Source organism: Sapajus apella, unplaced genomic scaffold (assembly GCF_009761245.1).
Source record: "Sapajus apella isolate SASKATOON/1434 unplaced genomic scaffold, GSC_monkey_1.0 scaffold41, whole genome shotgun sequence".
Lineage (NCBI taxonomy): Eukaryota > Metazoa > Chordata > Mammalia > Primates > Cebidae > Sapajus > Sapajus apella.
The window spans coordinates 14,263,307-14,275,779 of record NW_022436981.1 but is presented as its reverse complement, the minus strand read 5'-3'; the positions used below and the strand labels follow the sequence as shown (position 1 = coordinate 14,275,779).

General features: G+C 39.3%; 1 protein-coding gene and 1 long non-coding RNA gene across 28 annotated transcripts in view; both read left to right on the top strand.

Moving 5' to 3' along the window:
• Nucleotides 1-12,473, top strand: part of DST (dystonin) — a 496,895-nt gene that overhangs the window by 215,397 nt on the left and 269,025 nt on the right. For all 27 annotated transcript variants that reach the window (XM_032299802.1, XM_032299799.1, XM_032299795.1 and 24 more), the window contains one exon: nt 5,021-5,082. In XM_032299802.1, coding sequence (XP_032155693.1) covers nt 5,021-5,082 — 62 coding nt within the window. The remainder of the gene's footprint in view (nt 1-5,020; nt 5,083-12,473) is intronic.
• Nucleotides 6,082-11,177, top strand: LOC116565892. Its single transcript, XR_004275640.1, has 3 exons — nt 6,082-7,097; nt 7,285-9,869; nt 10,176-11,177. It is a non-coding gene; the product is annotated as an uncharacterized LOC116565892 (long non-coding RNA).

Here is a 12,473-nt window from a genome sequence, read left to right as displayed (position 1 = left end):
ATCACATCACACAGCCAGATTCCCCAGCTCCCTGTCTGTGACTGAGATGCGGTCAGCACTTCCATTTGAAAATGACAGTGTCTTAGGGATAGTGGAAGCAACTGTGCAGGGAATCGTAAGAGTTGGGTCCTAACCAAGGATCTCTCAATTTAAATGATTAAGTCAGCATTTCTTTTTGGTGGAGAAATTCACACATGGCTGGCTTCTGTCTTACTGTGCTACTTGCTCTCATTTAAGCCCTACCTGACTGCCCTGGATGAGGTTGCTTCTTCTCTTTTGTGCTTGCATCCATGATGAGTGCCATGCATGTTTTTCTCTCAGTTGGCGTGCTTATCACACTGCCTTCCTGTCAGGTGTCCTCTCCAGGTGATGAGTTTCAGAGACCAAAACCAGTGCTTTCTCTGCAGCCTGTTACAGGACAGTGTTTCAGGACAGGGGTCCAGATCCAGACCCCAAGAGAGGGTTCTTGGATCTCACACCAGAGAGAATTCAGGGCGAGTCCATAAAGTGAAAGCAAGTTTATTAAGAAAGTAGGCGGGGTGCGGTGGCCCATTCCTATAATCCCAACATTTTGGGAGGCCAAGGCAGGAGGATCACCTGAGGTCAGGAGTTCAAGACCAGCCTGGGTAACATGGCGAAACCCTGTCTTTACTAAAATACAAAAATTTGCCTAATACAGATTTTTTTTTTGAATTTTTCTTTACTAAAAATACAAAAATTTGCCCTAATAAAGGCAAACCCTTATTAGCTGGGCATGGTGGTGCACACCTGTAGTCCCAGCCCTGAGGGCTGCTGGTTGCTCATTTTTATGATTATTTCTTAGTCATATGCTAAACAAGGGGTGGATTATTCATGCCTCCCCTTGTTAGACCACACAGGGTGACTTCCTGATGTTGCCATGGCATTTGTAAACTGTCATGGTGCTGGTGGGAGTGTCTTAGTGAGGATGACCAGAGGTCACTCTCATCGCCATCTTGGTTTTGGTGGGTTTTAGCCAGCTTCTTTACTGCACTCTGTTTTATTAGCAAGGTCTTTATGACCTATATCTTGTGCTGACCTCCTGTCTCCACCTGTCACTTAGAATGCCTTCACCATCTGAGAATGCAGTGCAGTAGGTCTCAGCCTTTTTTCACCAGCTCCTATTCAAGATGGAGTTGCTGTGGTTCACACCCCTTTGATACCAGCACCACCATGGCACTGGAGTCATTAAATGACCAGATGGATGCTAGGATGAAGAGTGAGTAAATGAGGGAAGTACAGAATCTGCACTTACCGTGAAGAGGGCCAGTACATTGTTTCTGTTTCCTTGTTCTTGCTTTATGTACAAATTGGTAATTTCGGTTCATTTGGAACTGTTTAGGAAGAGCAAGGTTGAAAGACATTTAAGACACCATTATTGCTTTAAGAGATGTAGTTGTATATACTGTTGTATATATGTACACAAATAAATCTGTATTGTTTTCCGAGTTGGATTGTCTTTCCTGAAATAAAATTATTTCACACAATGGGCATCTGTTTGTTGAGCTCATAGAGGAATTGCAGCATAGAAGCACTATGGCATCTAGTACGTGGTAGACAAAGATGAATGAGGTATAAATGATACCCCTAAGGGGCCAACAAAGGAATTAATAAATATTTTGTGGGTAATATTATTAGTTCACACTTATTAATATCATTGCTTTTGACAGCAGTTATAAGCACAGTGCCTGGGGGTTTTACATTTGGAATCAGGCAAATATAACAATTTTAGGGTCAGGCACAGTGGCTCACGCCTGTAATCCCAGCACTCTGTGAGGCCAAGGTGGCTGGATGGCATGAGCTCAGGTGTTCGAGACCAGCCTGGGCAGGACAGGGAAACCCCATCTCTGCAAAAAATACAAAAATTTGTCAGATGTGGTAACATGCATCTGTAGTCCCAGCTCCTTGGGAGGCTGAGGTAGGAGGATCACTTGAGCCCAGGGAGGTGGAGGTTGCAGTGAGCCAAGATTGTGCCACTGCAGTCTAGCCTGGGCAACAGAGTGAGACTCCGTCTCAAACAAAACAAAGCAAAAAGGAAAAAGAAACAATTTTAGTATAAATTCTGAGCACTTATATTCAGAATTAGCAAACTTCTGTCTGAGGATGCTTTCTGCAGCCCTTTTTCCAATGTTTAAATACTCAATGTTAAGAAGTAAATTAGAAGTTTGGGGCACTGAAAAGGTGTTATAGACAGAATCAAAAGATAGGCTATATATAAGTACCTTTTGTTTCTCCCTGACAGTGGTAGGAAATGGAAGGGGTTTCTTGGAAGTACTCTGGAGAAGAAATGCTTATGAAATAAAAACTATGTTATATGCCCCCCCTGCCCCGCATCTTACTGGCATTCAAGTAGGAGAACTCAAAGGGACAGTGCTGTCACTGAGTAGTTTTACAATGAGTTGAATCCGAACAATCCATTGCATCGCTTTACTAAAATTTATTTATTTCCTTGTCTTGGCCATTTGTGTGTTTTCAGAATTTTTATTTTCCTATTGTAAACACTCTGATTTATATTCTCATAGTTACATTTTGTACATACTATCATTATAACTTCAGCATATATTTTAGAAGTAGATTTGCTGGGGGAAGGTTGTAGATATTTTGGGGGCTTTTTCTGTATATCGACAAATTGTTGTCTAGCATGTTGTCCGGTGGAGCCTTGTTTTAGAGCAGTCCTGTCTGATAGAAATTTCCGTGATAATTGGAATGTTCTGTTTGTGTGCTTTTCAATATGTTAGCCGTTAGTGACATGTGACTGTCAAGCACTTGAATTGTGTCTAGTGCAAGAAAGAAATTGAATTGTTAATTTTATTTTCTGTAATTAACTTTGGTTTAAACTTAAATAGGCATGTGTGACTAGTGGGTACAGTACTGAACAATGCAGGTCTAGAAAGTTTAAATTATATTTTCATTAGCGATATGTATGTCTATTTCCTGTGTCCTTTTCAACGTGAAATTAAAAAATAAAACAAAATCTTGGCAATTTGATAGGTGAGAAAGCTTTACGTGTGTTATTTTATATTATTATTATTTGTTAGTGAGGTTGAGTACCTGTGTGCATTACATTTTTATTGTTATTTTATTTATTTATTTTTGAGACAAGGTCTTCCTCTGTCACCTAGGCTGGAGTACAGTGGCGCCATCATGGCTCACTGAGCCTTGACCTCCTGGGCTCAAATGACCTGCTCACCCCAGCCTCTCAAATGACTGGGACTGTATGTACATGCCACCATGTCTGGCTCTCAAATGACTGGGACTATATGTGCATGCCACCATGTCTGGCTACTTTTAGTATTTTTTTTTGTAAATATGGATTTTGTCATCTTGCCCAGGCTAGTCTCCAGCTCCTGGGCTCAAACAGTCTCCCTACATTGGCCTCCCGAAGTGCTGAGATTACAGGCGTAAGCCACCGCACCTGACCCTTGGGCATTAATTTTTTAAAAATTGATTAACTGTCTGCTTTTGCCCACTTATGTATTAAGATGTTAATCTTCTTCTTTCTTATAGCTGTTTTTTTGTAACAACATTAGTAACATTTGTCTCATGTTGCGCATATTTTCCCCAGCTGATACGTACTTTTGTTTACATTCAAATTATTCTAGAGAACATAAATACTTTTAATAAATAAGATGAATATTTTTAAAGAAATTTGAGTTATATTACAATAGTTTATGGGGTTTAGGGATGAAGAATGAGAAAAAGAGGCGAAGAAAGAGACTGAGATATATCTTACTCCCAGGGAAAGGATGGAGAACATCTGAGTTGTGGTGGGAGAGGAAGAAGACCACCAGAGAAGGAGAAAAAGGTAGCCCTGAAGGCAGGAAGGAAATAAGAAAGTAAGAAATTGCTGTCTACAGGTAGGGAGGAGGAAGGTAGTATAGTTTTGAATGCTAGCTCTAGGTCTTGGATGATTATCATTCTCCTTTGAAATAATAACTTGATGAACCACAGCGTTCCAATTGCTCTTTCTCCTTAAATCAGAAGAAAACTTCTCTTACTCTTCTTTGTACTGTCTGTAGTAACCAGGGCAGGATAGCACTGTGCTCAGTGAAGCTATGTTGGGGCATTTCTTTGTTATCATACAATGCAATACAAGAAACTAGGAAAGAAATAGCATAGGCTGGGTGTGGTGGCTCACGCCTGTAATCCCAGCACTTTGGGAAACTGAGGTGGGCAGATCACCTGAGGTCAGGAGTTCGTGACCAGCCTGGCCAACATGGTAAAACCCTTATTAGCCGAGCATGGTGGTGCACACCTGTAGGCCCAGCTACTTGGGAGGCTGAGGCAGGAGAATCGCTTGAGCCCAGGAGGCAGAGGCGGAGGTTGCAATGAGGCGGAGGTTGCAGTGAGCCGAGATCACACCACTGCACTCCAGCCTGGGTGACAGAGTGAGGCGCGCTCTCTCTCTCTCTCTCTCTCTCTCTCTCTCTCTCTCTCTCTCTATATATATATATGTATATGTGAAAAAGCATAGTGATTCCACTGAATAATTAAGCAGAATAATTAATATTCAGCCAGGGTCTACTTGTTGAGACTTGAAAGTATTTGCTGGATAATGATGAACAAGTCTTTTATCTTTGTTAAATCTTGGTTTCTTATTCTACAAAATGGGAGTAACACTTCCTACCCTCCCACTTATGGCTGTGAAGAGCAAATGAGGTGTACATGTGTTAAAGTGCTTTGGAAAATTCAGTGCAAGGACAAGGCTTAGGTTAGACAACTTTGTGGTAGTGGTGATGAGGGATTATGGTACAGAGGGGCAGAGGGCATGTGTTTAATGGAGGAATATTGGTAAATACAGTACTGGGAAGAGACCAACCTGACAAACAGCTCTCTAACACTTTCTTACGGATAGCCTGAAATTGCCAAAATTTAACAAGAAATGTTGAATGCCCTGAACTGTGTCTTTTAAACATCTCATTTTTGTTTATATTCATGATCACTAATTTATCTATTCACATATTTTACCAAACTTATCTTCATATATATTTTTTTCTTCCAGATGAACGGGACAAAGTTCAGAAGAAAACATTTACAAAATGGATAAATCAGCATCTCATGAAGGTCAGTTTTTATTTCTTTCACTTCTTGAAATTGTTCTGAATACTGCAGTTTATTTTGTAGTAATTGATTGTATAGCTCTGAAGCACAGCTTTTCCATATCAGCTTGCAAGCTTAAATTCTAGAGCATAAAAGGCATCTATAATTATTTGGTGTGTGGATTGTGGGTAATGATGGAGGTGAAAATATATCTATGCAGTGATTACAGTGCATTTTGTGACATTAGTAAAACCCGTTATTATTGAAATCTGTAAAATCTCAGCAGTTTCAGAAATCTGTAAATATTTATATGGTTAGTGCATGGGAAAGCTACGTTTCTTAGTAAGATTTTTTTTCTCTCTTAAGATTCAAACCAGGTTCTGGCATCAGATTTATGTGGATGGCAGAAGGTTAGATGAGAATAAAGATATTGTAGGGACAGAAGTCTAGACTAACTTTACTTCTTATACTTAATTTAATCCAATGATTGGTGCCTTTGTCTAACTTTGTCTATGAAGCAGTTAGTGGTTGTGGTTCTTAAATTAATATTTGTGTACCGTGGGTAATTTTGAGAATGTAAACTATCCAGAAAATAGAGACACACAAAATTTGCATATAATTTCATGGAGCTATTGGACCCCATTGAAACCCTTCTGTAAATCTTGGGTAAGGAACCGTTAGGATTTCACAGTTAACTATTGGTCATTTCCCCTCTTTCCCGCCTTTTATGGAGAGCTCTAAAGTTGAATAGGTCATATTTCTATTTGAAGTTTTCTCACACAGAAAGATTATTTTATTATTATTACTTTTTTCTTTTTTTTTAATTATTTTTACTTGATAGTAGTTCTCAAGGAATATTATTACTTTAAAAAATTTTTTTTTTTTTTTTATAGAAACGGGGTTTCACCATGTTGGTCAGGCTGGTCTCAAACTCCTGACCTCAGGTGATGCACCTGCCTCAGCCTCCCAAAGATGCTAGGGTTACAGGTGTGAGCCACTGCACCCGGCCCAAGACATTTTAAACGTGGTTATATTCTTAAGCTAGCCAACAAATTTTATTTAAACAATTATGTAGCTTAAGAGTGATACCAATATTGTCAATAGTGTCTAATCATCTTCTGTAGAAGTGATTTTTATTTCAGGGGCCTATCAGAATTACCTTAGAGGTGTGTCAGTCCTGTCTCTCTCACCACTTGACAGAACCTTTTTCTCAAATTCTGGTAATATCCCTCAAGGAGAGCAGATCACCCACTCCCTGTTTGAGAATCACAAGCGAAGAAAGGTTGAGATTCTCTGCTTTGTGAGGAAATATAGTGTGAATTCTGGTGCAGCATGTGGCATTTCATCTGTCTGCTCCCAAGCTTTTCTTTAATCCTGCACATACTGCCTGGGAGAGGGTCTCTTCCCCGCAGGCTAGGACAGAGGTGGATTGGGGTCAAGTTTGAGATGTGGACCTTTGGAGCTGAAGACTCCAATGGGATTTTCCTGTCTCTGAGGTGGCTTTAAGGGAAACAAGCTCTTTGAAGAGGTGCCCCTTTGCTGCTACTGGCCTAAGCAGTCCTTGTAGCTGTGGAGATCTAGGGGTGGGCCTGTGAAGGGAAGCAAAGAGGATTGCCTCATATCTTCTGTAGCTACTGAAGTTCCAGGTTGGTAATCAAGTCACAGATGCTGGCAGTGGGCACCAAAGAAAAGTAGAAACACAAATGAAAATGACTCATGGGAACCATAGCTCTGGCAATCAACATATTTTTTGGGGGCCTACTGTGTGCCAAGCATGCTGCACTTGGCCTTTCATTTTATGAATGGTTCATAAATTAGATGATGGAGTATAACGAGACTGCCTTTGCTACATGCGTCAGAATACTAGTTGAGCTGTTTGAGGACAGAGGCTGTATTACTTATTCCGAGGGCCCATCATAATGCCTGGCAAGGATATTCTTGCTATGTCTGATATACATTGCATACATTAAATTGTTGAATCCTTCCCACAACCCTTCAAGGAGGCTTAATTTAGTGATTAAACATACATAGTCTTTAAAGTCAGACAGCTGGGGGGTGGGAAGCTGGGGAGAGATAGCAAGGGGAGAAATGCCAGATGTAGGTGATGGGGAAGAAGGCAGCAAATCACACTGCCACGTGTGTTCCTATGCAACAATTTTGCATGTTCTTCACATGTACCCCAAAACCTAAAATGCAATAAAATAAATAAATGGGAAAAAAAAAAAGTCAGACAGCAAGTGATCAAATCTTGATTTTCCTGGAATATGTACCCTTTTTTCTGATGAAATGACAGCTCTCCAAGATAATAAGACTTAATTCTGCTACAACATGCTAAGAATTGGGAAAATAAGTATTTTAGTCACAGTAGCCAATAGATAGATATAAGCCAGTCTAACTGCTTAGGGTTATAATCAAGTTAGTTTATTTCCTGAAGTCTATTATGGGTCAGAATTTAAAATTAGCTCTCATTAGATGAGGAGCCACTTGAGCGGGAAAGCGGGACAATGTGGTCTTGGCTAACTCACATTGCCAATTAGCTGCTTCGGTTCTGATTCTGTTTTGTTTTAGCGTCAGCTCAAGGTGAGATTTTCGTTTAATCCTGAGTTGTGCACTGAAATTTCTAATAGAGAGCTCAGGTGGGTCAGAACATAGCTTCTTATCTTTCTTTTTTTTATGTCTAGAAGTTATAGCATTAACCTCAAGTGAGGAAAAATGATGAAATATCCCAAAACTTTTTGGGGTACCAGGCTGCTAAGGTTCATGTTGTTATTTGTTAATCAGAAAAAATTCAGTTTTCATGTGAGCTTTTCTATTTTGGACCTAAAATTGATGAAAGGAACGTTGCATTAGGCAGTCAGCTTCATTTTGTCTCACTAAGAGGATTGTTAAACATTTTTGTTTTGGTTGGCCATTTGGTTGTAATGCAATTAGTGGGAAATGTAAATTTATGAATTTTGGATGAAACATCTTAATATTAGGAAAATATTTCTTCTATATTGGTTTTCTTATATTCTTTAGTTGGAAGTTGAATATATTCAGGGTGAAACAGGGAAAGGTGAGCAGGAGGTCCTATATCTTTCTTGCTATACCACATGCCTTTCCACATAATGATAAATATGTTATTTGAAGAGCTTTTAATAAAATGAGATCATGTTATGTAAATGTTAAGGGAAAGGATGACCGTGAAAAAATAAGTTGATAAAATAAAGGACTTATTGATGAATAAGGAGAGAAGAAATGGGAATAGGATCATTCAGATTCAATCTGAATAGTTCTATGTGTATTTTTTATTTTGTCTTTTAACGGTAGATGTGAGTAATCTTTAAATCATAGGGCAGAGAAGGGAGAGAAAGGGAGATTTGGGGATTGCGCACTGGATGGCCCTTAAGGAGCCCAGGGTCTGGAGACCCTTTGTTCTTAACCTTGGCATTGCATACTATAATAAGTTGCCCGGAGTGCTGACTCAGGCTAGCGATGTGTTCTCTATCTTTTAAATAATTCTTAAAAGTTTTGCCTTTTCTAAACTTTTATTTTATTTGTTAATTTAAATTTAATATTATTCACTTATTTCCCTTTGTGTTTTTTTCACCTCTGTTGTGACTCCAAGAACTATTCTTGTTTGTTCTGCTCCTTTGGACAGTGAGGTGCTTGAGAGCTTAGTCCCCAGATAGGCCTTTCTTTACTGGATTTTTTTTTTCACATTATAAAATGTATATTGTGTTAATTTTGAACAAATTATCTTTGGAAGGATAGCATCTTTTTCAGGGTTATCAGTCTGTGACATGTACACCAAACAGAGGCGCAGAAGAAGCCTCACCTTCGAGGTCAGGTAAATAGTGGTGTGTCCAGGTTTTGCTATTTGCTATTCATTTTTTGTGTGAACTTAACCTTCTTATGCCCCCATCTGTAAAATGGTGGTAGTGCCAGGTTGGCATGAGGATTTAAACGAGAGAGTCTATCTAAGCATAAAGCATGGGATTTGGCATATCGTTAGGCGCTCTTTAAATGATAGCTTATGGTGTGGAAGGGTGGATTGACTTGGATGGTGTCATACAAAATTGTGAAGTGAGTGTAAGTTACTTTTGGTGTCTGTCTACTTCCCTTATCTGTATCTCCTTTTATTACATCAAGTACCTTTCCTTTTAGTTTATTTGTTTTAGAAAAAGATACAGTTTGGGGTTCAGAATCTTTTTGAGGAGATAGATAGATGTGTTGCCTCTCAACCTTAGAGTCCTGCCAGGTCACTGAAGAATGGTTTACCTGCGGTAATCCTGTTAACTGTGCCCTCCTTTCCCCCTGCCTACCCCTCCGCAGATTGTTAAAGGTTGATTTGGGTACCTTGAGTCCTTTTTAAATTTCCTTTTCTTTTTCTCCCACACATTCTTCTCACAGAGAGGGAGCATGAACACTCATCATAATTCTGAAAGGTTGGCAGCTTTTGGACCTCAGAGTTAATTTTACTTTGAGTCACACTTAGAGGGCATCTTCCAAATCTTCTGGTTCATTTCCCTCATTTAAAAGTAGTGGAAACTACTTTTATATACTGTCCTTAAACTGATTGTTCTGTTAAGAATGTTTTCATTTTGATTCATCCTTCTTCAGAGTACTTTTAGGAATAAAGTGCAGTTGACACTCAGATTATTTACCTTGCAAATCATGGTTTCTAGGTAAATTATTGGTGTTAGGAGCATTTATGTTTTATTCTTCAGTGTAATTTAAACTGCAGAACTAGATAAGAGCTGGTTGTTATTGGAGATACCTGTGTCTTCACTTAGCTAAATTTTACCTGGAGAATTGTTCCAAAATGTAAAGTTGGCCGGGCGCGGTGGCTCAAGCCTGTAATCCCAGCACTTTGGGAGGCCGAGGCGGGTGGATCACGAGGTCAAGAGATCGAGACCATCCTGGTCAACATGGTGAAACCCCGTCTCTACTAAAACTACAAAAAATTAGCTGGGCATGGTGGTGCGTGCCTGTAATCCCAGCTACTCAGGAGGCTGAGGCAGGAGAATTGCCTGAACCCAGGAGGCGGAGGTTGCGGTGAGCCGAGATCGCGCCATTGCACTCCAGCCTGGGTAACATGAGTGAAACTCCGTCTCAAAAAAAAAAAAAATGTAAAGTTGATGACACCCTTCTGTCATTTACAGCATTTATTTCCACCTCTTCTACCTATGACACTAGGCCCTCCCTCTTTATATTAGAGGGTTTTATATAACTACTTGTTGTTACTCATCATGTGCAGTTTGCTGTCTAGAAATTCATAGGACAACAATATGAGAAATGGTACCTAAGATTTAAGTACTGATTTAGCTTTTGCTTGTCTCAGGGAATGGGGTGTGGGACAGAGAAAGAAGGAAGTACTTTATTTTCTGAAGCACATTAACAGTTATCATTAGAAGATTCCCTTCAATCACTTACTTGGGCCCGGAATTAGAGCGTGAGCCATGACTGAGAGACTGTGTTTAGGAGGAGTAATTTAAGGGGATGAATGATTTTTAGGAGATGATTGAAGTCAGGAGAAGTCCATATAATGTGGTTTCCTTACAGAGGATTCATCTAATTGGCAATTTATGGTGGAAATATATGCTTCAATATTGATCAGCTATTTATTCCTTAATATTTGTAATAGGATATTTAGTCTATATATTTTTTCTTTTTTAAATTTTATTTTTTTGACACGTAAATGCATTTGGAGAGGAAGAGGCCCTGAATGCCACTGTCGAACACCCTACTTGGTGACTGCGTGGGAGACACCAAGCTATCACTGATTTTATCACCATTCCATCATGACTTTGGAAAGCTTAATTTGCTCATGACATAGATATCCTTTGCCCACATGGTAAAGTCAGTGACTTCATGACTCCACCAAATCAATCACACTATTCTTTATTTTCTGATTTGGTGGCGAGAAGAAAATGTAAATCCTCAAGTTAATAACACAGTGATATCTTTTAGACAGTAGGGAAAAAGAAAAAACCAACTCTATTTTCTCTCTGTTTTGGACCAGAGAAAAACTTTGATTTTGCAAAGTTATTTTGTAATTTAACATCTGTGGGCTCAGATGAAATAGGGGAATTTTTTTTTTTTTTTTTTTTTTTTTTTTGAGTTTGAGTTTGACATTTTTTGCCGGGGGTGGGGTGTAGTGACTGGTGTGATCTCGGCTCACTGCAACCTCCGCCTACTGGGTTCAAGCAATTCTCCTGCCTCAGCCTCCCAAGTAGCTGAGATAACTGGCGCCTGCCACCACACCCGGCTAATTTTGTATTTTTAGTAGAGATGGGGTTTCTCCATGTCATTCAGGCTGGTCTTGAACTCCCAACCTTAGGTGATCCACCTGCCTCAGCCTCCCAAAGTGCTGGGATTACAGTCATGAGCCACGGTGCCAGCTGAAATAGGGGAATTTTTGAAGCATCCACTTTATAAAGGACTGATGAAAAATACTGCTTATTAGCATACAGTGTGGTGGGTTCTTAAAGCCTACAAATAAGGTATTTTTTTTTTTCCAGACCTTAGGTTTATGTTAGTAGTTCCTAAACTTTAGCCTTATCAAACTCACGTGGAGGGTTTGTTAAGATTTCTGGGCCCCATCCCAAGAGCTTCTGATTTACTAGGTCTGGGGTAAGGCCTAAAAACTGGCATTTCTAACAAGTTCCAGGAATTTGTATCTCTAACAAAGAACTGATGCTGCTGAGTAGGGGCCGTATTTTGAGAATCCTGTCATAGATAAATGATATAAACATGTAAATAACCATCTATTACCAATAAGTATTCTAATATAGTACAGAGACTAATAGTAGCTGTCTTTCATTTATCCCCTGCTGTATGCTCTGTTCTTTACAATACAGCTAATGTTGTTTGAGAGCTAACCAGGATCTGTCACTTTCATGACTGTTGTTTAATTTTCACAACAGTCCTATGGACAGGTCCTGATTATTGTTATCCCTGTGTGGCTGATGATAAAACTGATACATACTTTCCATAATTTCCCAAGGGCATACAGCTAGTAATTCCTGAGGCTGCTATGGAAAATAAGGCTAAGAGAGATTACTTAACTTCCCAGAGGCTAGACAGAAGCCTAAGAAGAAAGTGAAAATTACACCTCAGTCTCCTTGACTCCAGATTTTTTGTTCTTTCTGTTATACTAAATTCTTGAGAATAGTTTTTAGTTGAGCAATTAAAGGTAAAAAAGACAGAAGCTGAACTTGACATTTGGACATTGGCCTGATTCCTTTACAAATAGGACTTCACATTTAAGTTATGTCTGTTATACTATAAGGATAACAGTGTATGTCGTTAAGGAAAGGTTGAATGGTTTTTGGAGACATGTCTGATTAAAGTCCCAAAGTATAAATTTAGGGGCAAATCTTGCAAATCAGGTTTTTTTTTTTTTGTTTTTTTTTTTTTTGAGATGGAGTTTC